The 26029-nt window shown below is 44.5% G+C and overlaps 1 protein-coding gene and 1 long non-coding RNA gene across 3 annotated transcripts in view; one reads left to right on the top strand and one right to left on the bottom strand.

Moving 5' to 3' along the window:
* Positions 1–769: 769 nt before the first annotated feature.
* Positions 770–23033, top strand: PPA2 (inorganic pyrophosphatase 2). 2 transcript variants are annotated; one of them, XM_081020389.1, is made up of 12 exons: positions 770–1651; positions 4609–4673; positions 6072–6116; positions 8679–8732; positions 9150–9269; positions 10877–10963; positions 11934–12060; positions 16111–16238; positions 18659–18744; positions 20188–20257; positions 22087–22126; positions 22801–23033. In XM_081020389.1, exons 1-12 carry the CDS (start codon positions 1459–1461, stop codon positions 22827–22829), a joined length of 1044 nt encoding a protein of 347 aa, XP_080876515.1. In that variant the 5' UTR covers positions 770–1458; the 3' UTR covers positions 22830–23033. The 2 variants fall into 2 exon arrangements, with proteins under 2 accessions (XP_080876515.1, XP_080876516.1); XM_081020390.1 differs by lacking the exon at positions 770–1651 and adding an exon at positions 2267–2786.
* LOC308485094 overlaps positions 20466–26029 on the bottom strand; it is an 840425-nt gene continuing 834861 nt past the window's right edge. Inside the window, exon 2 of the long non-coding RNA XR_013990342.1 lies at positions 20466–21068. This is a non-coding gene — a long non-coding RNA (uncharacterized lncRNA). The remainder of the gene's footprint in view (positions 21069–26029) is intronic.

Consider the following 26029-nt stretch of genomic DNA (forward strand, 5'->3'; position numbering starts at 1 on the left):
CAGTTGGAAAGCTGCCATTTCTATTGAGTTCAGAACCAGACTTAATTTCCTGCAACTATTATTGCTTATACCATTGTTGTAAGTTGACGGTGCATTTGTGGCATCCCACAGCTCATTTCAGGATCTGACCTTAGATGTTGAGGTGTTTTAATCTTTCTTTTAAAACTTGCTAACCTTTTAATTATCTTTAAATGTTGTTTCTAACTGTTTTTGTTGACAACTGTAATATTTCTTGTAAACTGCCTAGAGGTTTTACCAGTGCTTTTTTTCTTTTCTTTTTTTTAAAAAAAGTTTAGGGATACTCTCATTTTGGCTCAATAAAATCACCATTTTATAGTTCAAATCAGGAAAAATAAATACAGTAAATGGACAAAATTACAAAGATTCACAAAATGTTTAGGGGTATGAATACCCCTGCGTCTCCCCAGAAAAAAACCACTGGGTTTTACTACAGTCAAGCAGTGTATACATTTTGTTAAATGAAAAATATGTTAAGTGCCAGAAAAATCTTAGAAAACAAAAGTAAATCCTATTGACCTTGTGTTATCTGACATATTTTTATCCCACCTTTCCATAGTGATCAAAATAGCTTATGTTGTAATTAAAATCAAAACTATACAGCAATATCTATATTAAGGAATAAACATAGGAAGACTGGGAACTTGCCCACAAGTCTGTCAAACTTCAGCACTTTTAATAAGGCTGACTAGAATCCATTATTTTCCATTTAAGATGATGAAATTAGAGAGACAAGGATCCCACGTGGAAATTTTCAAATCCCTCCACGTGCTTTCTTGTCAGCGCACCAGCCTGCAGGGGTTTCTATCCTTTGCACACTTTCCTCGGAGGAAGCCCACTGAAAACAAAGTATTATTGTACCGGAAGTGGATACAACGCTCCGTTTTAATCTGCCCGCGGCTGTATCTGCGAATAGGTTTTTTTGGTTTTCAACTCATTTCGCTATTTACTGAGGTTGCTCATACTCGGGAAATGCAGAAAAATAGCAGAGTGCAACCCGATCTAACGTTAAGTTTTGCACAAATTAAATCGGACTCAGGTACCGGGGACTTCCTCCTAGGTAAACGTGCTCGGGACGGCGGCAGCCCGTCTCTCTGCATGTTTGCTCGGAAGTAAATTCCCTCCGAACTCCATGAGAAATACTGCCATTGAAAAGTACTGGAAGTGCGGAGCTACGGCGAAGGGACGGCTTTTGCCTCGGGCTAGGCTGACAAAGCAGATCCCCTCCTTGCGGGTTTCCCGCCCCCGCGGGACTACCCACAAGCCCCATTGGCCGGTTTCTGGCTGGCTGCCCGTTTCCTACTGATTAACCGAGAGGTGAAACCAGGCTGCTGGCAAAGGCGGCCGGGCTGCGACTTCAAGGCCGTTTGCTGAGCATGCTCCGAGCTCCACCCGCTGCGCCGCCAGAGGAACTGCGCGGAGAAGCGGAAAGCACGAAGCATGCGTGCGGGGGCTGGCTTGGGGCGGCTGCTTTGGGAGGTTCAGCGACACCGCTCTTCGTGCAGGAGAGGGACGCCGGCGCGGCTTCTGCAGCCGTGGGTCCTGATCTGCCGCTCGCACGGCGGCCTCATGGCTCAGTACGGCACGGAGCAGCGGGGGCAGCTCCACTCGCCCGATTTCCGCCTTTACTTTAGTAAGTAGCCGCTCGGCAGGACCCGCGTGGGCAGCGGCGGCGGCAGCGGTGACGCTTCCTTCGAACGCGCCGGCGTTCTATGGAACGCTGCGGGAACATTCGCTTGCTTTGATCTTTGTTACATGGCGTTCTAGGGCGGGGCTTCAGCGCCCAGCGAACACCCGCCCCTCTCCCTCCCTTCTCTGATGGGTGGAATTTAAAAGCAATACAGGGTTCCAGGGCGGGACTCGGGGTTGTTCCTCCCCCTTCCCTTCTGATTGTATTGTCATTGTAAACGCGTAATGAATTACCGGGCGTCCTAGAGCGGCGTTTAGGGAAAGAATCCTTTCCCGGTGTCGACTGGTTATACAGTAATTTAAGATCCTTTGCTGGAACAGATCAGAGATTAATCTAGTCCGCTATTGGCGTTTCCTAGTGGGGGAGGGGGCAGTGATTCATTTTCGGGTGCCAACTGGAATCTGCCCTGGCGAGGCTCAAGCTTTACGTTATAATTAAATTACAAAAATCAAAGCCTGATTCAGAATTTGGGTGCGTGGCCTGCCTTGCACTTACAATCACTTTTCGCATGCCGCAGTGACAGGAGACTCGGTTTGTAACTCTAATGTGTGGATCTGAATAACTGATAACCCCGCAAAGTGCAAATAGCAAGCATATCACATACAAGAGTGCAAGTAGTGTAGAGCCAAGGCCACTTGTAAGCATCCTGGAGTGTGTATTGGAGAATAAGGCCATCTGGCTACTAGCCATGTTGGCCCTGCTCTGCTTCTGCAGTTGGAGACAGTACACTTCTGAGTATCAGTTGTTGGGAACTGCAGGACGAGGGAGCGCTCTTGTGCTCTGGTCCTGCTTGCCGGTTCCTCACAGGTGTCTGGTTGGTCACTGAGAATAGGATGCTCTACTAGATGGGCCATTGGCCTGATCCAACTGTATGGTTATGTGCATTCAAGAATCACACATACACATCTGGCAGATTCTTCCATGATAGCTTAATTCTGAAGCAGCCTGTAGCAGTGGGGTGAAGCAGCAGTATGTACAGTACTGGAGATCTTCAGATGGGACCAGCTTTTCCAGTCTGGAAAGCATATGTGGACTGCCCATGCCTTCTTCTTCTTCTTTGGTGATCACTCGTCGCCGAGTAAGATTGTCTTCCATAAACACGGTTTTAACAATGAGTCCGTAAGTGACTGTGGAGGCCAATTCTGGATCCACATGTCCTTCCACAGTGGGGACATTGGTTTCCGGGCGGGATTTGACAAAGTGTGGGTTTGCCAAGCGTGCCTTCCTCTTAGCACGTTTCTCCCTTGCGTCCTGAGTTTGAGTGTCTTCAAAGCCCATGACACCTTTGGTAAAGGCCGTTCTCCAACTGGAGCACTCACAGGCCAGTGTTTCCCAGTTGTCAGTGTTTATACTACATTTTTTAAGATTTGCCTTGAGACAGTCTTTAAACCTCTTTTGTTGACCAGCACTACGCTTTCCATTTTTAATTTCGGAATAGAGTAGTTGCTTTGGAAGACGATCATCAGGCATCCGCACAACATGACCAGTCCAACGAAGTTGATGTTGAAGAATCATTGCTTCAACACTGGTGATCTTTGCTTCTTCCACTACACTGGCATTAGTTCGCCCATGTATGATGTATGTGGATTGCCGTGCATGACGTTTGCACGGGTTTTGCTGAGTATACCTGTGCTAGAAAGTCTTGGCCACAGCTAATAATAGTTTCCACTGTGCAGTGAAAATAATAGGCCCTGCTTGTAGCTTGGGGCCACTGAGAACAACAAGTTCTCACCAATCAAGCTCTTATCTTGGCTTTGCGGGCAAAATCCCCTGGAGAATGCTTGTTTTGCAGGTCAGCCCTCTGCATGTTTATTCAGAAGTCAATTCAGTGTGCCCTGCTTCTGAGTAGACATAGAACTGAGTTCCTAGGAAGGCATATCTTGAATGCTTACTTTTCTCATTGTTGCAAAGCGTGCCCAGTAAGTGTTGCTGCAGTTGCAGAGCAGATGTACAGCAGCCCTCGTGGTTAAAAAGTCCCATGAGAAGACTGAGGGAGCCATAGCTTAGGGATGGAGTGCATGAGTTGTGTGCAGAGAGTCCCACATTCAACCACCAACATCTCCATTATAGTATCTCCTCCCTTGCAGAGGTGCTATAGACTCGCAAGCAATGTACTGTAGACTCACAGGTACTGTCCCAGTGTTGACCTAGTAACTAGCCTCCCATGAAGGTAGCTTCATACATTTATATGTAAATCTCCTCTACCATCTGATGAAATGAATCTGCATAAGCACACACAGCAGGTTAACCACGGCAGCAACACCTTCCTACAGCATGTTAGTGGTACAGTTCTTTGTGATTTACTCACTGTTTGTAAGGAATGGTCCATCAAATGGTGAAATGTGGGCAAGTTCTAACACTGGTTGCTAGTCATACAACATAGGACCTGCTACCCTAAGGTTACCAGATTTTTTTCAATGAATCTGGAGACACTTTTCAACTTCAATTGATTTTATATGGGGACTGATTTGTAAATCCGGGGACTGTCCCCAGGAAACGGGGACATCTGGTAACCTTGTGCTACCCTATTACCTAGAAAGTTAATTGAATTAATTGAGTTTTTTATCATTGGTTTCTTAGATCTGAAAATCATAGTGTTGAGGTGGGAGAGGAGACAAGCTTCTAGGTATTCTTGAATTTATATTATTGCTTACTGATTGTAGAGCAGGAAAGCAACCCAGCTTTTAAAGCAAGCTGAAAACTAGTTCTCTGCCACGATAACGTGAATTGTTTGTGCTTTGTAGAGGAGGTGGTTAAAACTGTATTGCCAATATTTTAGCTGAGCAAGCAGAGTTTATAGCTGAATAACTGCAAACTAGTTTTTTGTACCAGTAGAGAGACAAGCAATTGTATACACTGCCTGTGTGTTTGTGCTTATAACGTTTTGTTTAATCTTGTAGAGAATTCAAAGGGAAAATACATTTCCCCATTCCATGACATTCCTCTGTTTGCTGGATCAAATGAGGTAATTAACACATGTAACACTTTTATTTGTTGAAATTGCTGGAAGTTGAGATCTTTTAAGGTAAGAATGAGTCTTTCACTTTTAACCTAACTAGTTCTATAGTCATAACTTTTTATTGTCAGGGGAAAAAATCATTTCAGCCAAAGTTTGATTTCATCCACATCTCATCAATTCTGAAATTATCAGTGACATTTGAGTTGTGGTCTTGCACTGGTAGAGGTCAGGAGACCTCATTAATTGCAATGGCCTGCTTCCTAAAGCAAAATTCACAGCAGTGTGTGGGTACTATCCTTTTTTGCATTCTGGGTTCTTTTGACATTATTTGGGCTAACTTGTGTGGTCCACTTGTTACTAAAATCCTCATGGTCATCTGATGTATTTTAAATGTGAGAAGCAAAAGTGAATATTCAATACACAAATTCGTTACGCCTTAACTGTGTTATGTGCTTTTGAGAATGCATTTTTTGTTTTGGGGCAGAAGTAGTCAAAGAAGCACCAAGTCTAGAATTATTTGCAAGAATTGCAGTAATGAGGATTTCCTATTCTGGATGATGGGACAGTCTGCCAATCCATTCTTTATTTTTTTATATAGCATTTTATTTTTACAAGAAGAGACTAGGATAGTGCCTTCTATAGCAATCCTCGTGATTACAAATCATTACAAATTCAAAGATCAACACATCTCAGGGATGGGGAACCTCAGGATGCATTCCAGTCAGTCAAAAATTCTCAAGGTTTGTGCAAGCAGGAGTGGCCTAAAAGTCATCAGATAGAGAGACCTGGAAGGATGCATTTGGGATGCAGGTTCCCCACTCTTACTGTAGTTGAGTTGCTCATTCAACAAATATCCACAACCTTTAAATAACTTTTTTTGGGGAGGAAGGTGTTGAATCTAGTTAGTACTAGACACTGAGATCCAGCGCCGAGGGCCTTCTGGCGGTTCCCTCATTGCGAGAAGTAAGGTTACAGGGAGAGAAACCAGGCAGAGGGCCTTCTCGGTAGTGGCGCCTGCCCTGTGGAACGCCCTCCCAGCAGATGTCAAGGCAATAAACAACTATTTTACTTTTAAAAGACAACTGAAGGCAGCCCTCTTTAGGGAAGTTTTTAATGTCTGATGCTGTATTGTTTTTAATATTCAGTTGGAAGCCACCCAGAGTGGCTGGGGAAACCCATCCAGATGGGCGGGGTATAAATAAATTATTATTATTATTATTATTATTATTATTATTATCATTATATTAGTAATTAGCCAGCAAACTCATAATATTTTTGAACACTCTGGTGCTGAGCTTGACACCTGCATTCGATAGTCACTTTATCACTTGGCCCCATTTTTTAGACTTGTCTCTTTACAAGTTAGCCTTGTGTATTCACTGATTTTTCTATTTTCCTGTACAGGATAAGGAGATTCCTGCAAAGAGGTCGAAGAACAGTGAAAGTGAGGTATGATCACAGAGCCCTTTATTGAGATTATTTGCTGTACCTAGCTTTGCAGGGGAAGGAGAAATGTGGGGGGCTTTTTAAAACTAAAGGCAGCTGTCTGATTGTTCTCTGATGTGTTCAGTTCCTTGCCTTCAAGCCAGGGTTGAGGAAAATTAGGGTGCAATAATTCTGGGCATCAGTAAGAGGATTTTGCTACACTTCTTGTCTTGTGTCCACTGTATGGCCTCAATTAAATATTCATACATTTGAGCAAAGCCTGTATTTTTCATTGCCACCACTCCAGATGGAATTTAATTCGTATTTCAGTAGATACAAATGTCATCACTTGAAAGTTCTCAGATACCCTTTTTGTGTCTCTTTTAACTGGGCAACTTTTTTAAAATAGTAAATCCGTCTGCCTATAGCAGGGACACCCAACTTCCAAGAGACTGTGATCTACTCACACAATTAAATACTGGCAGTGATCTACCCCTTTTGGGGGGTTCAGGTCAAAGTCGTTGAGCTTTTCTTAGGGAGAAAAATCACGTGTGTTTTTTTTTGGGGGGGGGGGAGAAGAAGCCTAAGGAATACATGGAAAAAGCCGCTCAACAAGAGATCACTAATGAAACAGTCAGCCTCGCAGCAGGAGCTCTGACTTCTGTTCTAGCGATCTGGAGGACGGGGGGAGGGGGGGAGGGGCTGGATGGATGGAAGAGCTAGCGATTGACCGCAATCTACCAAAACCTCCCGGGGATCAACCAATAGATTGTGATCGACCTGGACAGCCATGGCCTATAGCAATATTTTTCTGGAAGATAGCTATACAGTGGAACCTCGGGTTACATACGCTTCAAGTTACAGACACTTCAGGTTGACTGTACCATTACAGGCCAGGGTGCGTGTGGCTGTGTTCACGTGTGCTGTTTTTGAACGCTCTTCCACCTAAAAACTCTGCACACATGGGAGAAAGATGGCTGCTCTTCATTCTGAAATGTGCTTCCTAAAGAAGTTTACCAGGCCCACTCTGTCAAATCTGTAAAAATAGCTATGACGTGGTTTTGTGGGACAGCCTTGCACCAGCCATTTTGCCTACAGCAATCATGAAGCACCATTCAAAGATTCAGATTCCCCAGTGTTAAGTAGGACTGCCCATGAATCGATGACTTTTTTCTGGAACTTCATTCTGCTATCAAGAACTTTGTGTTACAGATGGGTAGCCGTGTTGGTCTGCCATAGTCGAAATAAAAAAATTCCTTCCTGTAGCACCTTAAAGACCAACTAAGTTAGTTCTTGGTATAAGCTTTCGTGTGCATGCACACTTCTTCAGATACACTGAAACAGAAGTTACCAGATCCTTCTATATATTGAGAAGGTGGGGTGGGGGATTACTTAGAAGGGTGGTGGGAATCGGAGATTGGCAGATAGCTGAGATGAGCCTGTTGAAAGCTTATACCAAGCTTATACCAAGAACTAACTTAGTTGGTCTTTAAGGTGCTACAGGAAGAACTTTGTGGATTAATTTGCCATGCTGGTCATCTAGTTTATCATCACAGGCGTGGGCAGAGATGCTCACCTGAACTCCGGGCTGGTCACATCACTGATTTTAATGTTACGTAGAGAGGGAGGGGGAAAGTGTTGTGAGATGTTGGTGTGGTGCAAACATACCCGCAGGAGCACCAGACTAGCTTTCCCAGTGTGTCTGCACCACATGACCCTCACAGCTGCCTCTTCCCCTGTACCTCTCCATAAACAGCCATGACACTACCAACCAGAGGTATAAATCTATGCAATCATCAGAATCGCTGTATTTGACCAAGCAGTTTCTTCCACTGATGCCCCATGCAAACAACTCAAATCTGCCTGTCACTTTTATCCTATAAGGCAGTCTTCATGGTCTATGGCTGATGTTTGCCAGATGTAAACGTCCCCTAAAATTAAACAGTTTATTAGTTTACACCACACTCTGTCTATAGATGTTTCACAGAGCCCATGGAAATACTGATAACCAAGATACTACCTAAAACTACAGTGGTACCTCGGGTTAATTACTTAATTCGTTCTGGAGGTCCGTTCTTAACCTGAAACTGTTCTTAACCTGAAGCACCACTTTAGCTAATGGGGCCTGCTGCTGCCGCCGCGCCGCCGGAGCACGATTTGTGTTCTCATCCTGAAGCAAAGTTCTTAACCCGAGGTACTGTTTCTGGGTTAGCGGAGTCTGTAACCTGAAGCGTCTGTAACCTGAAGCGTATCTAACCCGAGGTACAACTGTATTGTAATACTGTGTATGATGATAATACTGTGTAGTGTGAATGTGATCTTTGTTTGGAGGTGGGCCGTATTTGGCAATGGGTTGCTCTAACCATGTTTAGGAAGGGGAGGGACTGTGATGAGCAAGCATGAAGTCTTGAGGCTGGCTCCCAGCTGGTCAGCCATTGCCAGCAGAGAGCTAGCACTGTTTCCTTTGACCCTGAAGAGTATGATAATAACCATGGTTGCTCTGTGCTCATTCTCTGTAGATTTGTGTCTGTTTCCCATTAATTTCTTAGTTGTTCCTTCCCACCCGCTTTTTCTTCTTCTGTTAAGGTTGTACTTAACATGGTTGTAGAAGTGCCTCGCTGGACGAATGCTAAAATGGAGGTAACCATGGACAGCAGCTTGCAAAAAAAGTAATAACTTGGCAAAAGTTTGTGGCAGTGCATCTTCAGGCCCGAAAAGGATTCTTTTGTGAGAGTATAAGATATATAAGTTGTCAACGGCTTGAACACACCACAAACACTATTTTAAATAAAGTATCCCTTAAATGGAAAGAAGCATTTAATATCACTTGGACTGGCATGTCAAGGGAATTCCCTAACCCACCCCAATATTTTTATCACCATAAACAAATATGTTCAATGTACTGTTTCCCTCACTTTGGGAGATGGGGCAAATATATAAAGCTTGACGCTTTGTTGTGTTGTACGCTATGGGGATAATCAGTTGAATCATTTTACAGTAATCCTCCTTTCTCCTTCCTTCCCAAATCTCTCCTCTCCATTTTGCAACATGTTCCAGATTGCCACAAAGGAGCCATTGAATCCCATTAAGCAAGATGTAAAGCAGGGCAAGCTGCGATACGTGGCAAATATCTTTCCCCATAAGGGCTATATCTGGAATTACGGGGCCTTCCCTCAGGTAATGTGGTCCCCCCCCCCCCGTGTGAAAGTTTTCTGTCGTCTTAGTAAAGTCTAGTCATAAATCTTGTAATTTTTTTATGAATGCAAAGTGGTTGCATGGAAAACAAAGGTGTTCAGGAGCCTTGTGCATTGGCTAAAGGGCTGGGGAGACATTATGCAACAATATTTGCCCATTATTTTTGAGAAGTATTTAAAAACAGAATGTATGTGTTCCTGGGAAAATAGTCATGCAGGTTCATAGTGGTCTGATTCATGCAGAATTGTAGCGTTGGAAGGAGCCACAAGGGTCATCAGTGAAGGAGTCTTTTGCCCAACATGGGCCTTAAACTCACAACTCTTCATATTAAGAGACTATCATACTACTAAACCATGGTTTAGTAAACCATGGTTTAGTAAACAATGGTTTACTAAACCATGGCATAGCATCATGTGTGAACCCAGTCTAGTAGCTTAACTATGGTTTATCGACTATGGTTAAAGGTTGCCCATTAACCAACGTTTGTAGCCAATTTATAAAACTTAGGTTACATTATCCTCATCTTGGCATTTTGTGAGAGACTGGACCTCCTCCTCAATTACGGTTAAGGAGTTGTCATGTTCCCAAAGCTATAGACCCACAACAAAGAGCGATTTTCCTGGCTTTGCCTCCTTTAATGGGTGAACCTAATAAACCAAGATTTAAGTCATTGTCTGCCAGATGTTTCAGTTTTAACTATACTCTATTAACTATGGTTATCCTTAATAATGGTTAACATGAACCATGGCTTAATGTTATGTGTGAACCAGGTTAATGTCCAGGGGTTTTTCTGCATAATGCATTTATGTTATATTCAAAACTTTGGGCAGATGGTGAATAGCATTGAAGTGGAGGTGGGACAACTGCTGGCCTATTGTGCGTTATGTGGATCTGTTCCTTAGCACCGATATTTCATTCATTATATTTTTGCCTAGGACTTTATGTCAAAACACCCCCCCCCCGTCCTGTTTATAGCTTCACAATACAGTGGTACCTCGGGTTACATACGCTTCAGGTTACATACGCTTCAGGTTACAGACTCCGCTAACCCAGAAATAGTACCTCAGGTTAAGAACTTTGCTTCAGGATGAGAACAGAAATTGCGTGGTGGCGGTGCGGCAGCAGCAGGAGGCCCCATTAGCTAAAGTGGTGCTTCAGGTTAAGAACAGTTTCAGGTTAAGGACGGACCTCCAGAACGAATTAAGTACTTAACCCGAGGTACCACTGTACCTTATAAGAGAGGGTTGTTACTTTTCTACAGCAGAGTGAAGATTTGACCCAGATCTCTACCCTAGCCAAACACCCTGTAACATGTGCCCCTCACCCCCAGAAATTGTTGGATTCGAACTCCTATCATACCTGACACTTGAAGCCACACATCATCTGGAGGGCCACAGGTTCCCCTGTATTATTTGTTGGGGACACCCGTATGCCATTGTCTCAAGGGAAATGAGAGTCACTATTAAACCTAGTCCACGCAAGAAGCATGGCTCTTTATTTTGGGAATCTTTGTAACCCGTACAGACCAGTAATAAGGCAAACGTTGATCACCAGAGCTGAAATTTGAGATCTTTCCTTGCTTTCAACAGACTTGGGAAGATCCCAATCACAAAGATGATAGCACAGGATGCTGTGGTGACAACGATCCTATTGACGTCTGCGAAATTGGTTCCCAGGTCTGTGTTAACTACTTGCTCTAGATTTTAATCTAATGTTTCAGCCATTTTTTTTCTATTATGAAGTAGGAGAATAGGCCGCAGCAGTCCAACTGGGAGATAGGGATCAAAACCTTAGTTTAGACCCGTGGTAAAGGTAAAGGGACCCCTGACCGTTAGGGCCAGTTGCGGATGACTCTGGGGTTGTGGCGCTCATCTCGCTTTACTGGCTGAGGGAGCCAGCGTACAGCTTCCGGGTCATGTGGCCAGCATGAGTAAGCCACTTCTGGCGAACCAGAGCACCGCACGGAAACGCTGTTTACCTTCCCACTGGAGCGGTACCTATTTATCTACTTGCACTGCGTGCTTTTGAACTGCTAGGTTGGCAGGAGCAGGGACCGAGCAATGGGAGCTCACCTCGTTGCAGGGATTTGAACCGTCAACCTTCTGATCGGCAAGCCCTAGGCTCTGTGGTTTAACCCACAGCGCCACCTGCATCCCGTGGTACCTGCAACCAAATATTGCAGAGTTTCATTTTACCTATACAGGGTTCTAGCCAGCTAGCTGTAAACTAGCTGTGAAAGCTCAAAGAAGTCCAGCAAGACATTTTCCTTCATCTCTCCTCTTTTCCATTTTTCCATTCCGGATGACGCTTCATGCTCTGTTTCCACTAAGCATCTGCAATGAATAGGTGGTGTTTATTTGTTTTATTGCTCTTCTGCAAACCTTGGGGTTCCCTCAGTACCCTAATACCTCTCTCAACCCAATTTTAGCTCTAGTATTGTTGGTACTCACCATCTGAGTTTGCTATTAGAGCGAGCGATGCTGAGACCTTGGGAGATGAAACAATACCACTGATGCGGTAGAAGCAGGCTAGAAAATTAACACATCTAGGAAAGAAACTAGGACGTAGCTGAAAAATAACAGTTGTGGAGTCTTTCTTCTTTGCAGTGCTCTTCTAATCCAGAAGCTCGTTTTCTGTGCTTTTAAGGTTCGAATGTTTGGTGAGGTGGTTCCGGTGAAGGTCCTTGGAATTCTTGGTCTTATTGATGAAGGAGAAACTGACTGGAAGGTCCTTGCTCTCAGTGTGGATGACCCAGAATCACAGAAGATTCATAGTAAGCATTTTTAATCTCCCTGTTAAATCACCCATTGCACCTAATCTACAAACATCCTGTGTTTTAACTGTCATTGTTAGGAACCTTGAGAGTTGTAAGGCTCTATGGAGCATTGAAGATTGCAAGCAGAACTTTCTCAGCTTGCCCACCAAGCTACAATTTGTAGTGTTTGGGGTCAAAGCCATAGTAGCTAAAGAGGTTAAAAATTGGCTTGAGTTTGTGTTTATTAGATCTGAGTTGCTTTGTGACATGTGAAGGCATTTGAATTTGTAACATAGAATTCCTAACCAATCTTTTAATGGCATGACTTTCCAGTATATATAATACCCATCATTATTGTTACTATGTTGACGTTTGGTACCTTAAAAGAGTAATATAATTTATTATGGCATAAGTTTTCATGGACTGGGGTCCACTTCTTCAGATGGACGAAGCGTTAGCCTGAGTTGCGTGTGGATGCAGGTGAGAATTGTAAACAGAACTGAAAATCGGAGGGAAATGAAACGTTTAAAGTACGCACAGTGATAATCGCAATATTAACAGCTGCCATTTTTATTTGGAAAAGCGTATCTTTATTCTTTTCAACCTGAAAGCAACTTCCTCCAAGTTTTTAAGGGACTTCAGTTGGTCCACCAGTTACGACATTTTATGGACAGGGATGATTTGGCCCCTGAACTTCATGCTCTGGATTATTGCGATGTTGTCTATGTGGGGCTTCCCTTGAAGACGATTCAGGAACGTCAGTGGGTCCAGAATGCAACAGGAAGATTTCAGATGGGTTTCTATCTAGATCTCACATAACCCTTATTTTAAAACAGCTACACTGGTTGCTCAGTTTGGGCCCAATTCAAGATGCTCTTGTTAGTGTTTAAAGCCCTAAATGACTTAGGCCTGTCTGAAAGGCCTTCTTGAGGGACCATCTTGATAGTTCTTGTACCTTCTGAGGCCTGGGGATGGGTGGCTTGGGAGAGGGCCTTCTGAATGGCAGTCCCAAGTTGTGGAACTCCCTCAGAGGTGCGTTTGGCACCTTCATTGTACATCTTCTGGTGACTGCTGAAGACACACCGCTTTACCCTGGCTTTTTGACACTTGAGGTGTGTATATTGTCAGAGCCCACCTGGTTTTGTGTTCGCAAGTTGTTTTGAACTGTGCTTTAATGTTTTAACCTTCTCTGGGACCTATATTATTGCTCTTAGTGTTCAATTCTCAGGGTTTTTTTCAGGTGCGAAACCAGAACCATTAACGTACTGTATTGGTTCTCCACAGATAGTGTTTAAATATGTTGAGCAGCAAGGAAGATTTATGAATGCATTGGAGTGAATTTGAATAAACATTCAATATTGAGCAGCTTGAAACATGTGTGAGCTCCCTTTCCCCCCGCTGCAAAACATTGCAAATGCCTTTATATGGTCTGAAGTGGTGCTTCCTGTAAATGTTTAGAAGATGTCATTAAAAACATATGTCCTCTTCCCACAGGCTTTCTCCCCCTGAATGCGTGCTGCAAATTGGGTGTGTTAGCTTTGCTAGAAAAAGAAAAAGGGAGAGGGGAAATGGCCACACGCGCATGTGGAGACACACACATGCACACAAAGTAGTTATGTACAAATTGTTTCTCTTGGTGCCAGTCCCTTTAGAGTTGGGAACTGGCATTCAGTTGCTCAAGGCTGCTTTCATGCGTTCATTAGAAACATGCGCCAGTTCACATTAGTGATCCAAATAGCTCGGCGTTGCCTACTTTGACTGGCACCACCTCTCCAAGATCTCGCTGGGGCTGAGGGGGTGGGGAAGGAGCCCCAAAACATCCTGAACACCTCTCCCCCTGTTCTTCACGATCCTTTAACTGGTGAGGCCAGAGAAGAGCAGTGGCTCAGTGGTAGAGGACATGCTTTGCATGCGAAAGGTCCTGGTATCTCCAGATTGGGTTGGGAGAGATCCTGGTCTGGAACCCTGGAGAGCTACTGCCATCCATTGTAGACAATACTGAGCAAGATGAGCCAGTAATAATAATAATAATAATAATAATAATAATTATTATTATTATTATTATTATTATTATTATTATTTATACCCCGCCCATCTGGCTGAGTTTCCCCAGCCACTCTGGGCGGCTCCCAATCAAATCTTAAAAACAGTACAGCGTTAAATATTAAAAACTTCCCTAAACAGGGCTGCCTTCAGATGTCTTTTAAATATAGGTTAGCTGCTTATTTCCTTCACATCTGAAGGGAGGGTGTTCCACAGGGTGGGCGCCACCACTGAGAAGGCCCTCTGTCTGGTTCCCTGCAACTTCACTTCTTGCAATGAGGGAACCGCCAGAAGGCCCTCGGTGCTGGATCTCAGTGTCTGGGCAGAATGATGGGGGTGGAGACGCTCCTTCAGGTATACAGGACCGAGGCCGTTTAGGGCTTTAAAGGTCAGCACCAACACTTTGAATTGTGCTCAGAAACGTACTGGGAGCCAAATCAGATCTCTCAGAACCGGTGTTATGTGGTCCCAGCTGCCAGTCCCAGTCACCAATCTAGCTGCCGCATTCTGGATTAATTGCAGTTTTCGGGTCACCTTCAAAGGTAGCCCCACGTAGAGCGCATTGCAGTAGTCCAAGCGGGAGATAACTAGAGCATGCACCACTCTGGCGAGACAGTCCAGTGGTTTGACCCTGTATCAGGCAGCTGCTTATGTCCACACAAACCTTGAATCTCCTGTCTGCTCTGCCGTTGAGTGATGGTACTTCCTCATTATGGAGGAATAGAGTCCATTATTCACCTTGGAGGCACTTTTAGGCTTGCCAGGGAGTTGTTTTTTTCTGTGTGTGTGTGTGTCAGTCATAGCTCTCTGCTGCTCAGTGGCATAGCGTGGGTTACTAGCGCCCAGGTCAAGGCAAGTATCCTCAGCACCGCTCGCTGATAAGCTGGAACAAAGGGTTAATAGCTCACAGCGCCTTATGAGCATTGGGCACGGCGGAGAGCGTGATGGGGGATTGGTCAGGAGTGGGTATCTTTCTGAAACCCATGCAGAGGGTGCCCAAATCTGCTCCTCAGTCTACCCATGAGAACATTGGGAGATTTTCTGTGTGAGGAGGAAAGAGCGCTATTTTTTATTTTTATTATTACTACTTTCTCTTTTTTTTCCTATTGAAATTTTGCTCCCCCTTGAATTTTGCACCAAGGGCAACAGCCCCCCCCCTATGCCTGTGCCGCTGCTGCCTCAGACAGAATTGAGCCATCATGTACAAAGCCCTATTTTTTCGACAACAGTGGAGCAGTAGTTGCTGTGAAAGTTTGCTGCAAGATTCTTCCTGTTGTGTTCTAGTGAGTCTCCATGCCAAATCAAGAAAAAATACAGAGCTTCTGTCTCTCAACAGTCTCTCAACTGTACCTCTGCAAATTGGTGGAACTGCCTTCTGAGCTGCCAAAAAGCAGCAGTCTCTAGCTCAGCCTTTCCAAGTCTTCTGGACTCCAGCTCCCATCAGCCCCAGTCAACATGGTCAATAACCAAGGATGATGGGAGTTGTAGTCCAAAACAACTGGCAGGCACCAGGTTGTGGCAGGAGAACCTGTGGCTCTCCAAATGCTGTTGGACTACAACTCCCATCTCCCCTGGCCGTCAACTATGATGTCTGGGACTGATGGAAGATGGAGTCAAACAACATCTGGAGGGTGTTCCCCATCCCTGATTTGGAGTGCAAAACCAGTGTAATAAATTACATAGACTTACAGTGTTGGTTTTCAGAATCAATGTGTACATTTATGGCAAAGTAACTGAAATTATATACAATGCATGGTATCTGTTGTGCATCCAGAACTCTTTGCAAGCAGGGACTAAACCGTAATCCATTCACTTTAGTTTTACAGAAACCTCCATGCACTCACTGAAATGAATCGAATTGTTTCTCTTTGTGGGGTGTGTTTTATTGGAGACCTTGCAGGTGTCACCTTGTAGACCAGTGGAAGCACTTGCATGTACATTTAGACCCTATGGAGTTGGTGCAAAGTGGGATATAGCGCTATTTTGTGCATAAGTATAGATACCTGTTTTTCTAACCCTTTGCAGATATTGATGATGTCCGGAAGTTCAAGCCAGGTTATCTTGAAGCTACGGTTGACTGGTTCAGATTATATAAAGTTCCTGACAGGAAACCAGAAAATCAGTTTGCTTTTAATGGCACTTTTAAAGACAAGGTGAGGTACTTCCTTGTGAAAGATGACAGATTTGCTAATGGTTCTCGTTGAAATTGTACTTTTTGGAATAAAACTTTCAGAAGAGTTCTGGAATCTCATGCAAAAAAGGGTGGGAATCTCCAAATAAAGTAAACTTTTATTTGTGTTAAAAATGTACACCTGATATTTCACCTTTATAGTTCCATGCTTGGCTATGGAACAAGAAGTATTGAGCCTCACCATGTAGGAATAAAGCAGAAGTAGTTAACACACAGGGTGCGGGCCAAATCTGGCTGGCCAAGCCACAAGAAGTGACCCTCCAGCCCTTCCCCTCTCTCCAGTTTTATCACTCCATTTTGCCAGATAATAAATCTCCCTGTCTGTCTTGCTGAGGGTGATTTATATATATATATATAAAAGAGCTCTTTATCTCCCTATGGAGGATCTCTGAAGAACGTTCTGAGTGATCTTTCGTCTCTGATCTCGGCAGTCATCGCAACAAGCTCTGAGATCTAAGCCCCTCTACATCTTCTGTAAGAGTACAAGACAGTGTTTTCTTCCTCTCCAGTGCTGGCATGTGGGGAGGGTTCAGACCCTGCCTTTTTCAACAGATCCATTAATGGTGATAGGAAGGCTACCGATGCTGACTTTGACTATGTGCATGTGCGCCAATGTATTTTTGTATTTGTGTTCATACGCAGGCGTGTAGGTCAAAGGGATGGAACAACTCACCTTCGAGGAGATTACTTGATACTTTAGGGGGAAAGGCAAGCAAGGCAAGGAGCATAATAGAGATGGCATGGAGAACGTGGAGAAGGTTTTCCCACCTCTTTCATAATCCTTGAGCTCGGGGACATTCAGTGAAGCTGAAAGCTGTATAAAAAGAAAGGACTTCTTTAAACTATTGAACTTGCTCCCACAGGAGACAGTGATGGCTGCTATCTTAGAGGAGGACACAAATTATTGGAGAAGATGGCCTCTACCCATGATGGCCGTGTTGTGCCTCTACAGTTGGAGGAAGCAGTGCTTCTGAGTACCAGTCTGCATGTAGCTTTCCCACAAGCCCCTGGGTGGCTACTGTGAGAACAGGGTCTGAAATAAATAGGCCATTGGCTTGATGCAGCCGGCCCTTGTGGTCAGCAGTTGTCAGGGTTATAAGCAGATGTCAGGGAACTGCCATCGGCTCAGAGGCGAGGAATAGAAGGGCAGTTGTATTACAGGGAGCCCACAAAAATCTTGCGAAGCAGTTCCCTTCCGGGGAGGGAAAGGCCCACCTCTAGTGGGGAAGAGGTGCAAGGACCAGAGGATGCTGGTGGGAGCCTTAACACCATTCCTGGACAAGCCGGACAGGAGGGAAACACGCCCTTGCCATCGCCCATACTGCACATTAGCCTAAGACGCAAAGAGGGGAGGAGAAGGTTGGGGGTAACAAAGCTCTTATGTTGGGGGAGGTCCAAAGAAAGACCACTCCTGGATTCTGCTAGCGATTTAGCCAGACATGAGCTTTGGAGCTCTACACTGTAAATAGTTTGCACCAAAATAAAACCTGTAAAACACAGGTTTGGGGTCATGCCTGGTTACTCTCGAGCAACCGCAACAGCCACCTGACATCAGATTTTGAAAGATTGTGACAACAGCAATAAGAAAGAGATCCAGTTAGTCTTGTAGACAATTCTGCTGCTGTAACTTAGGATGTTTTGGAAGAAACCCCACCTTGTCTTCCCAGTGCCTGCGACTTCCAAATAATTGCATGGTCGTTTGAAAGCTTCCCTTTCCCAAAGTGCATTGTTGTAAGCTCATTGACGGTCTGCAATATTCTCCCTCTTTGAGGTTGGGGGAAGCTCCCAAGTCTCAGTTATATTCTCAGACTGACCTTAATTAGACACTTTCCAACTGTTTCACTGAGGTCCAGGGAGGGCCGTTGCCAAAACAGCTGGCATTTAAAAAATTAAGTATCTGCTGAAAAGCTTTGCCTAGAGCAGAGCCAAGGCATGAACTGAATTATTTCGCTCTCTGATTGAACTGTCTTGGAGAGGCTTCACAAAACGGTTCTGGGAATGCTAAGAGGGGTTACTCTTTCCCCAAATATGGCTTAGTTCCCATGGCCTGCATGAAACATAGCTGTGCTCAGGCCATTCCATTCTTATGAAATGCACATTCTCATTCCTGGTGTGTCTCACCCCCCCTTCTACTTTTTTGGGAGCAGATCAGTGTTTTTTTGGAAGTTTCCACAATGTTTGGTCTGAATTGGGGGAGGTTACAGCTTCTTATTTTTAGAATGGAAGTGGCTTAGCAAATGTATTGGGACCTTCCAAGCTCTTGTTCAGCCTGTAGTCTTAAGTGTTCTTTGAGTTCCTGTTTTGTTTTGCAAATCATACAATGTAACATTGATTTTAACGAGGGGGTGGAATCACACCTTAATTGTCATTTTTTTAAAACAGGCATTTGCTTTTGAAATCATTCAATCCACCCATGAGTACTGGAAGGCTTTGCTTCACAAAAAGGCTGATGGAGGCGCCATAAAATGGTAAGCATTCACTTGGCACACAGATCTATTGAAATCCAGTGTGAATTAATGCAAAATTGACATGGGTGGCTTTTATTACAGTGGTTGCCTTTCTGTTCCTGAAGATCACTTCTGCGTACTGCCTTTGTTGGCAATTTCACTTAAATAAAATAATTAAGTCACAACCGCATGAGCCCCGCAGATTATTCAGTAATTAAATCGTAGTAACGGCTCAAAAATAAATTGGCCTGTAATCTCCTACTTGTAAAAAAAAAAAAAAAAGAGAGAGAGAGAGAGGAAAACCTTGGCTTTTGCTTGAGGATATATTGAGTTTCTTGACTTTGCTCATTCTAGGGCCTCATCTGCACCAGAGGTTTAAAGCACTATGATGTTGTGCTTTAAACAGTCATGGCTTTTCCCAAAGAATGCTGGGAACTGTAGTTTGTTAAGAGTGCTGAGAGTTGTTAGGAGGCTCCTATTCCCTTCACAATTCCCAGAGTTCCCTGGGAAGCGGGGTTCAATCCAGGCTGAATCCTGAGAAGACAGAAGTACTGTTTTTGGGGGACAGGAGGCGGGCAGGTGTGGAGGACTCCCTGGTCCTGAATGGGGTAACTGTGCCCCTGAAGGACAAGGTGCGCAGTCTGGGAGTCATTCTGGACTCACAGCTGTCCATGGAGGCGCAGGTCAATTCTGTGTCCAGGGCAGCTGTTTATCAGTTTCATCTGGTACGCAGGGTGAGACCCTATCTGCCCACGGACTGTCTCGCCAGAGTGGTGCATGCTCTAGTTATCTCTCGCTTGGACTACTGCAATGCGAGGCTGTGGGGCTACATTTACCTTTGAAGGTGACCCGGAAACTACAACTAATCCAGAATGTGGCAGCTAGACTGGTGACTGGGAGCGGCCGCTGAGACCATATAACACTGGTCTTGAAAGACCTACACTGGCTCCCAGTACATTTCTGAGCACAATTCAAAGTGTTGGTGCTGACCTTTAAAGCCCTAAACTGCCTCGGTCCAGTATACCTGAAGGAGCATCTCCACCCCCATCGTTCTGCCCGGACACTGAGGTCCAGTGCCAAGGGCCTTCTGGCAGTTCCCTCGCTGTGAGAAGCCAAGTTACAGGGAACCAGAGGGCCTTCTCGGTAGTGGCACCCACCCTGTGGAACGCCCTCCCACCAGATGTCAAAGAGAACAACTACCACCAGACTTTTAGAAGACATCTGAAGGCAGCCCTGTTTAGGGAAGCTTTTAATGTTTAATAGGTTATTGTTGGAAGCTGCCCAGAGTGGCTGGAGAAACCCATCCAGATGGGCGGGGTATAAATAAATTATTATCATTATTATTATTATTATTATTAACTACTCTGGGCAGCACCAGCTTCTTATGTTCCTTCCTGTTCACATTTTCTGTCATAGCACTTGACAGTCACGCCCCAGTTGTTGGTAATTCTGTTCTGTTTTCAGCACCAACACCCAGCTGGATACCAGTCCGTATTGCTGCAACGAAGAGGAAGTGCAAGCTATTGTGCAGTCTGTAAGGGAATTTTTTTACATCCCAATTCTTAAATGTATGTCATTAATTGAAGCATAAAATTTCCAAATGTGCTGCAAAGTGTAAAACAAAGACCTGACCTGAAAATTAAATGGAGAACACAGGTAGGGTGTTTGGGTGTGATGGCGGGAACGGGGGGCCAGGAATCTAGGCGGCAAGGGGTAAAAATATTTCGCAGCTTTAAGTACTGTTTTCTTTACCATTTCTCAATCGGAGTAATTCCATTACCAGTCTTCTCAATGCAGCGAATGCATTTCTCTCTTTACTTATTTCTCTGAAAGCGCCATAAGGCTGGATTTTCTATCTCACTAATACTGAATAATAGCAAGGTGGACCATTTGTATCTCGCCTACTCGGTGTGCTGGCTTTGATTTGCCCTGTTGTCATGCGCTACTAGCACTTAAAGCACATTGACTAGCAGCAATATACTCGTAATCATAGGACGCGGGTGGTGCTGTGGGTTAAACCACAGAGCCTAGGACTTGCGGATCAGAAGGTCGGCGGTTCGAATCCCCGCGACGGGGTGAGCTCCTGTTGCTCGGTCCCTGCTCCTGCCAACCTAGCAGTTCGAAAGCACGTCAAAGTGCAAGTAGATAAATAGGTACTGCTCCGGCGGGAACGTAAACGGCGTTTCCATGAGCTGCTCTGGTTTCGCCAGAAGCGGCTTAGTCATGCTGGCCACATGACCCAGAAGCTGTACGCCGGCTCCCTTGGCCAATAAAGCGAGATGAGCACCGCAACCCCAGAGTCGGCCACGACTGGACCTAATGGTCAGGGATCTCTTTACCTTACTCTTAATCACAAAGAGCATACTTTATTGCCTTGTGTAATTCAATGTATCTTGCAGGAAAAGATAAAAGTGTGTGTGTGTGTTTTAGAAAGAGAATTATTTAAAATATTATTTTCGGTCCATCCACATGTTTCCATTTTCTTTTTTAAGAACACAAAAACTTAAGCAAAGGAGCTAAAAATATCAGAGCCTGCTTTTATCCTAAAAATGAAGCCTCGCATTCTGATCTGTTTATAAATGGGCTTTGCCAGCTGCAATGATTGCATCACTTACATCGAGAGTTTTCCGCCGCCCCCAGAAGTGTTCCCAGCTATTTAGCCAGCTGATTTTTAACTATTAATGCCCTGAAGTGCCCATTTTGTAAACTGAGTCATGGCAGTTGCACAGATGCAGCCCGTACAATGAAGCTTCTGTTTTCTATGAAGAATCTAATCCAAGCTTTCAGAGACTCGTCTTCCCCCACTTTTGATTACAGCAGAATGCATAGTGCATGTTCAGAATGTACAGCGCATGCTTTAAATGTGCTGTAAAAGTATGGTGCCTTTCAGTGCAACCTTTTTATTAAATGAAATGTATGCTTGTCTGTTTTTGTTTTGTTTTGTTTTTAAATCCCTTTTTGTGTGTGCGTGAGCCCTTCAGCTCAGCCTCCAGGTTGCTACACCCTTCTGCAATTAACCCTAAGTGTATGTAACTACCGTATTTTTCGTCCCATAGGACGCACCGGCCCATAGGACGCACCTAGTTTTTTGCGCACCGACCCCTCTCGCTCTCCAAGCTTCAGCGAAAGCCTGCATTCGCCCCATAGGACGCACACAGATTTCCCCTTCATTTTTGGAGGGGAAAAAGTGCACCCTATAGGGCGAAAAATACGGTAAATTAATTGCATGTTCTCCCTTTGTGGACTGCTGCCTCCCCTTCCCTAGTTTCCCCTACTGTCAAATTTTTGATTTATAAGCTTGTTGGATCGCTTTGCATGTTGGTGATGCAAAGTAAATAATACAACTGACTGTTCTTTCCGTAGGTTCCATCCCCTACAGAGGACTATCCTGTTTCCAAAGAAGGTAAGACCCATTTTTCCAGGCTTCTTCATCCCACAGCTGAAGCCTGCCTATCAGCCACACATGTGATAATTTAAACTCCTTGTTCAATGCCACATACAGTTTTGTTCTAGTTGAAAACAATATGATTGTGAAATGGTGTCCTGTGGTCCTATTTTCTGTGACCTGACTTGAGCAAGTAGGATACCCCCCCATCCCCCAAACACTGGAATGATGGCATGAGACGTTTGCACACCACCTCTAGAACTGGAATTCTTCTTAAAGGAAATTCAAAATATCTTGTAGTAGGTTTTATGCAACTTAACATATTATTATATCAGGGTCTTTGCTCCTTTTTGCTACTTGTAAGCATTGCTAACTGCTGGACATCTGTGAAGCATAAATATTTAGCAGATCTGTGAGATCAGGTTGGCACAAACTTGGGGGGGGGGGCTTTTGCTAGAAATTAAAAACATGTCTGTTTCCCTGCCCCTTTATGCTTGTTCCTGATGTTATGCTTTATGTTCTTAACATTTTCTAAGTTGCTTAGAGAAACTTTCTGCAGCAAGCAATTTATAAACTGAACGAATGATTATATATTGATTCATTCACAGACAGCCGTGGTCTGTGTTTGAGTATTCTGTCCTTTTAAGGAACAGTCTAGTAATGAATAATATTTGTTCTGTTTTTTCCTTTAGTTGATAAGTGGCATTTTCTCAGGCAGTGATCATGAGCGTTCCCTGAAGTCAGTCTGTGCCATCTATCTACATCTATCTATCTTCTTTACACACATTCGTTTAATCTCTCTTTCACACACACACACATTTTTTTTGAAAATATGCAAGAGAATATATCACCAAATGGATTCTAAAGATAGAAGTCTACATGTGCTGTGCAAATTTCTATCATGTAAATAAAAGCAGTGATTTTACATTCTCTTTGTGGTATTGTGTGTGCGTGTGCGTAAAATTTTAGATTGTTACCTAAAATACACTTTTAACCAAGTCTACCATTAGGTAATAACTGCAACCTCCCTATGTGTGCTTTACAAAGCAGATTGCCTTTTCCGCCTTGCCCCACTTTTATTTTATTTTTTAGACAGAGCAGTTAGGACTATCGACAAACATCACCTTCTTTGAGCCTTCGTTCACTATCCATGCCCCCCCAAAGCAGTTGTACCCAAATACGCTGGCGTAAATAACTCTGAAACAGCCCTGTCACAATTTTTGCACTTTGTATAGGCAACTCCTGTTTTAGGCGCGACCGATTTGTGCGCAATTACGCACACAGCGCCGAACCCAGAAGTGACCCGGAAATGTCATAAAGATGTCCTTAAAAGAGTGGGATGGGGGGCAGGGCAGAATGGGGTGTTTTCAGTCTTTTTCAATGGGTTTCCAATTTCACGCAAGTGCGCAGTGACTCGGAACGTACCCCTCCCCACATGCAAATGGAGAGTTGTCTGCAATTAAAATTTTAGTTTCGTTTCAAATATGGCATAAAAATGTGTTTTTAGTCCTTGTGAATTTTTAGCTATGAAGGTGAAAAAGAACGAGTGTGGTATAATAAAGAGTGTTGGACTTGGTCCTGGGAGGCCATGGTTGAGTAAAGAATCGAACCCTGATGCTCACTGGGTGAATTTGAGCCAGTCACTGTCTCTCAGCCTGACCCTACCTCACAGGGTTGTTCTGAGGGTAAAAATGGGGAGCCATGTACCCCACCTTGAGCTTGGGGGGGGGAGCTAGTATATAAATACGTTCAAAGTAAAGGGCACTCTCCAGTCAAAAGTGTTTTAAAACCACTGATTTGAAAGGAAGTGTTGGACATGTTCTTAAATATTTCCATTGGAATTGATGTGCCACAGCAGAGTTACATATGGCCTATCAGATATCTTTTCTTAGTTAATGCAAACAATTAAAACAATTGTGCATTCCTGACTGCCCAATTGACTTTGATTTTGTTTACGTAGCCTGGAGTTGAAAAGTAAGTTCTTATAAAGATTTGTGGTTCAGTTTAGGTCAGAGTATGCACCTAATAAATACTTGCTCTAAGAAGGGCTTCATTGACCACCAATGCTTGGGTGGTCCTGTCCGAAGTCAATGGAATGTGTTCTACATTAAATCAACAATAAAGTCAGCCGGACGTCTCTGCAGCCAGTGTTCTGTACGTGCCAGTTATTTACAGGCTCAAACATCTAAACAAGACAGAAAAGGGTGGAAAGAACAACTTGCTGGCATTTCTCTGTAGAACGGTGAGTAATGAAATGAAGTAGACTTGAGGAATTGCCTGAGGAAGAACTGAAGTGAACCATAAGACGTCTTGTGATGTGTGCGTTGTCTTGGAGTTCTGAACATCTGTCAATGGCCACTGTTTAACTAGGATAACTGGAGGTTACACTGGACTCAGAGTTCAGTTATGTTATGGGATGTCTTATCTGCATGCAACTATGGGAGTGTTTGCTTTAGTCCACAAATGAAGCTGTCGTCTGCTGAGTTGGTCTATCTGTCTCAGTATTGACCACACCAGAGTTTCCCAAACTACAACTCCCATCAGCCCCGTCAGGGATGATGGGAACTGTAGTCCAGCAACATTTAGAGACCCAAAATTGGGAAGGCTGGTCTACACTGACTGGCAGTGGCCCTCCAATCTGAATTCAGCAGAGGTCTTGCTTCTGGTTTTTGAGTCTGAACATGCATGCAGGAAACCACTCACTTGGGGAGATTGGCTTGTTCCTGGGCTACAAGCTGCTGGTGCCAGCTGTGCCCTTGACTTTTCCCTGTGTAAGAACATCATCTCTCAAGCCCTGCCCATAAGTAACCAAAGAATGACCTGAACTCAGGAAATGCACAGTTCTCAAAGAGACCAGGAATTACTGTCAGCCTGTGTGTTAATGACATTTCCCTTCCATCCACAGGATCTGTGTAGATAAACTAGACGATAGTTCAAAGGTTCATAGAAGTGCAAAGTAGAAGTGGAGAGATGGGCACTAGCAACTGCCCTATTTACTCCTGATACATTAGGACCCCTGACCTTTAGGTCCAGTCGTGGCTGACTCTGGGGTTGCGGTGCTCATCTCGCTTTATTGGCTGAGGGAGCCGGCGTACAGCTTCCGGGTCATGTGGCCAGCATGACTAAGCCACTTCTGGCGAACCAGAGCAGTGCACAGAAACATCGTTTACCTTCCCACCAGAGCGGTACCTATTTATCTACTTGCATTTGATGTGCTTTCGAACTGCTAGGTTGGCAGGAACAGGGACCGAGCAATGGGAGCTCACCCCGTCGCGGGGATTCGAACCACCGACCTTCTGATCAGCAGGCCCTAGGCTCTGTGGTTTAACCCACAGCGCCACCCATGGCCCAATTCCTGATGCATTACATCAATCTAATTTACATCCCAGGAAGAATTGCCAACAGGACCCAGAGCCAGAGAGGGCCCTGTCTCTATGAACATGGCAGGCTCTTGAGGTGTAGGGAACTCCAGGAGGCTGAGGCATGCAAGGGCCCACAGCCCAGCTCCCAAGCTGGCCAGGTGGGGCTTGCTAGCTCTGGGAGGAGGGGTATGATTCCTCAGATGGATTAGGCTCAGGACAGGTGAGGGTCACATGTCTCGTCAAGCCCAGATGCTGCAATCAGCAGGCAAAGCACAAAGGGAAGCAGAACTGAGGTGCTGTGTCTGCTCTACTGCCCATGTTGATGGACCTTGGCTTGGAGGCTGGTGGACCTCCGTGGGACTGTGCTTCAGGTTTGACTCTGGACTGTATCCTGACTGCTGGACCTTGTAAGAAAAACACTGGGGCCTGATTTGGTCAGTGGAATGTTTGGTATCTGGTGGGAGGGGAGGGGCTTGTGTGTTATGCTCTGGAATTGGCTCCTCCTTTTAGGGTGTTCCATTAAGTTTCAGTTAAGAAACTTGTCTCTCGCCGCAGACTT

The sequence above is a fragment of the Podarcis pityusensis genome (assembly GCF_964106645.2).
Source record: "Podarcis pityusensis genome assembly, chromosome: 9".
Taxonomy (NCBI): Eukaryota; Metazoa; Chordata; class Lepidosauria; order Squamata; family Lacertidae; genus Podarcis; species Podarcis pityusensis.

Coding starts and splice junctions, on each gene's coding strand:
- PPA2 (XM_081020389.1), top strand. CDS start 1,459: ATGCGTGCGGGGGCTGGCTTGGGGCGGCTGCTTTGGGAGGTTCAGCGA. Junction 16,239..18,658: donor ATGGCACTTTTAAAGACAAG/GTGAGGTACTTC, acceptor TTTTTAAAACAG/GCATTTGCTTTTGAAATCAT. Junction 20,258..22,086: donor TGCAAGCTATTGTGCAGTCT/GTAAGGGAATTT, acceptor TTCTTTCCGTAG/GTTCCATCCCCTACAGAGGA.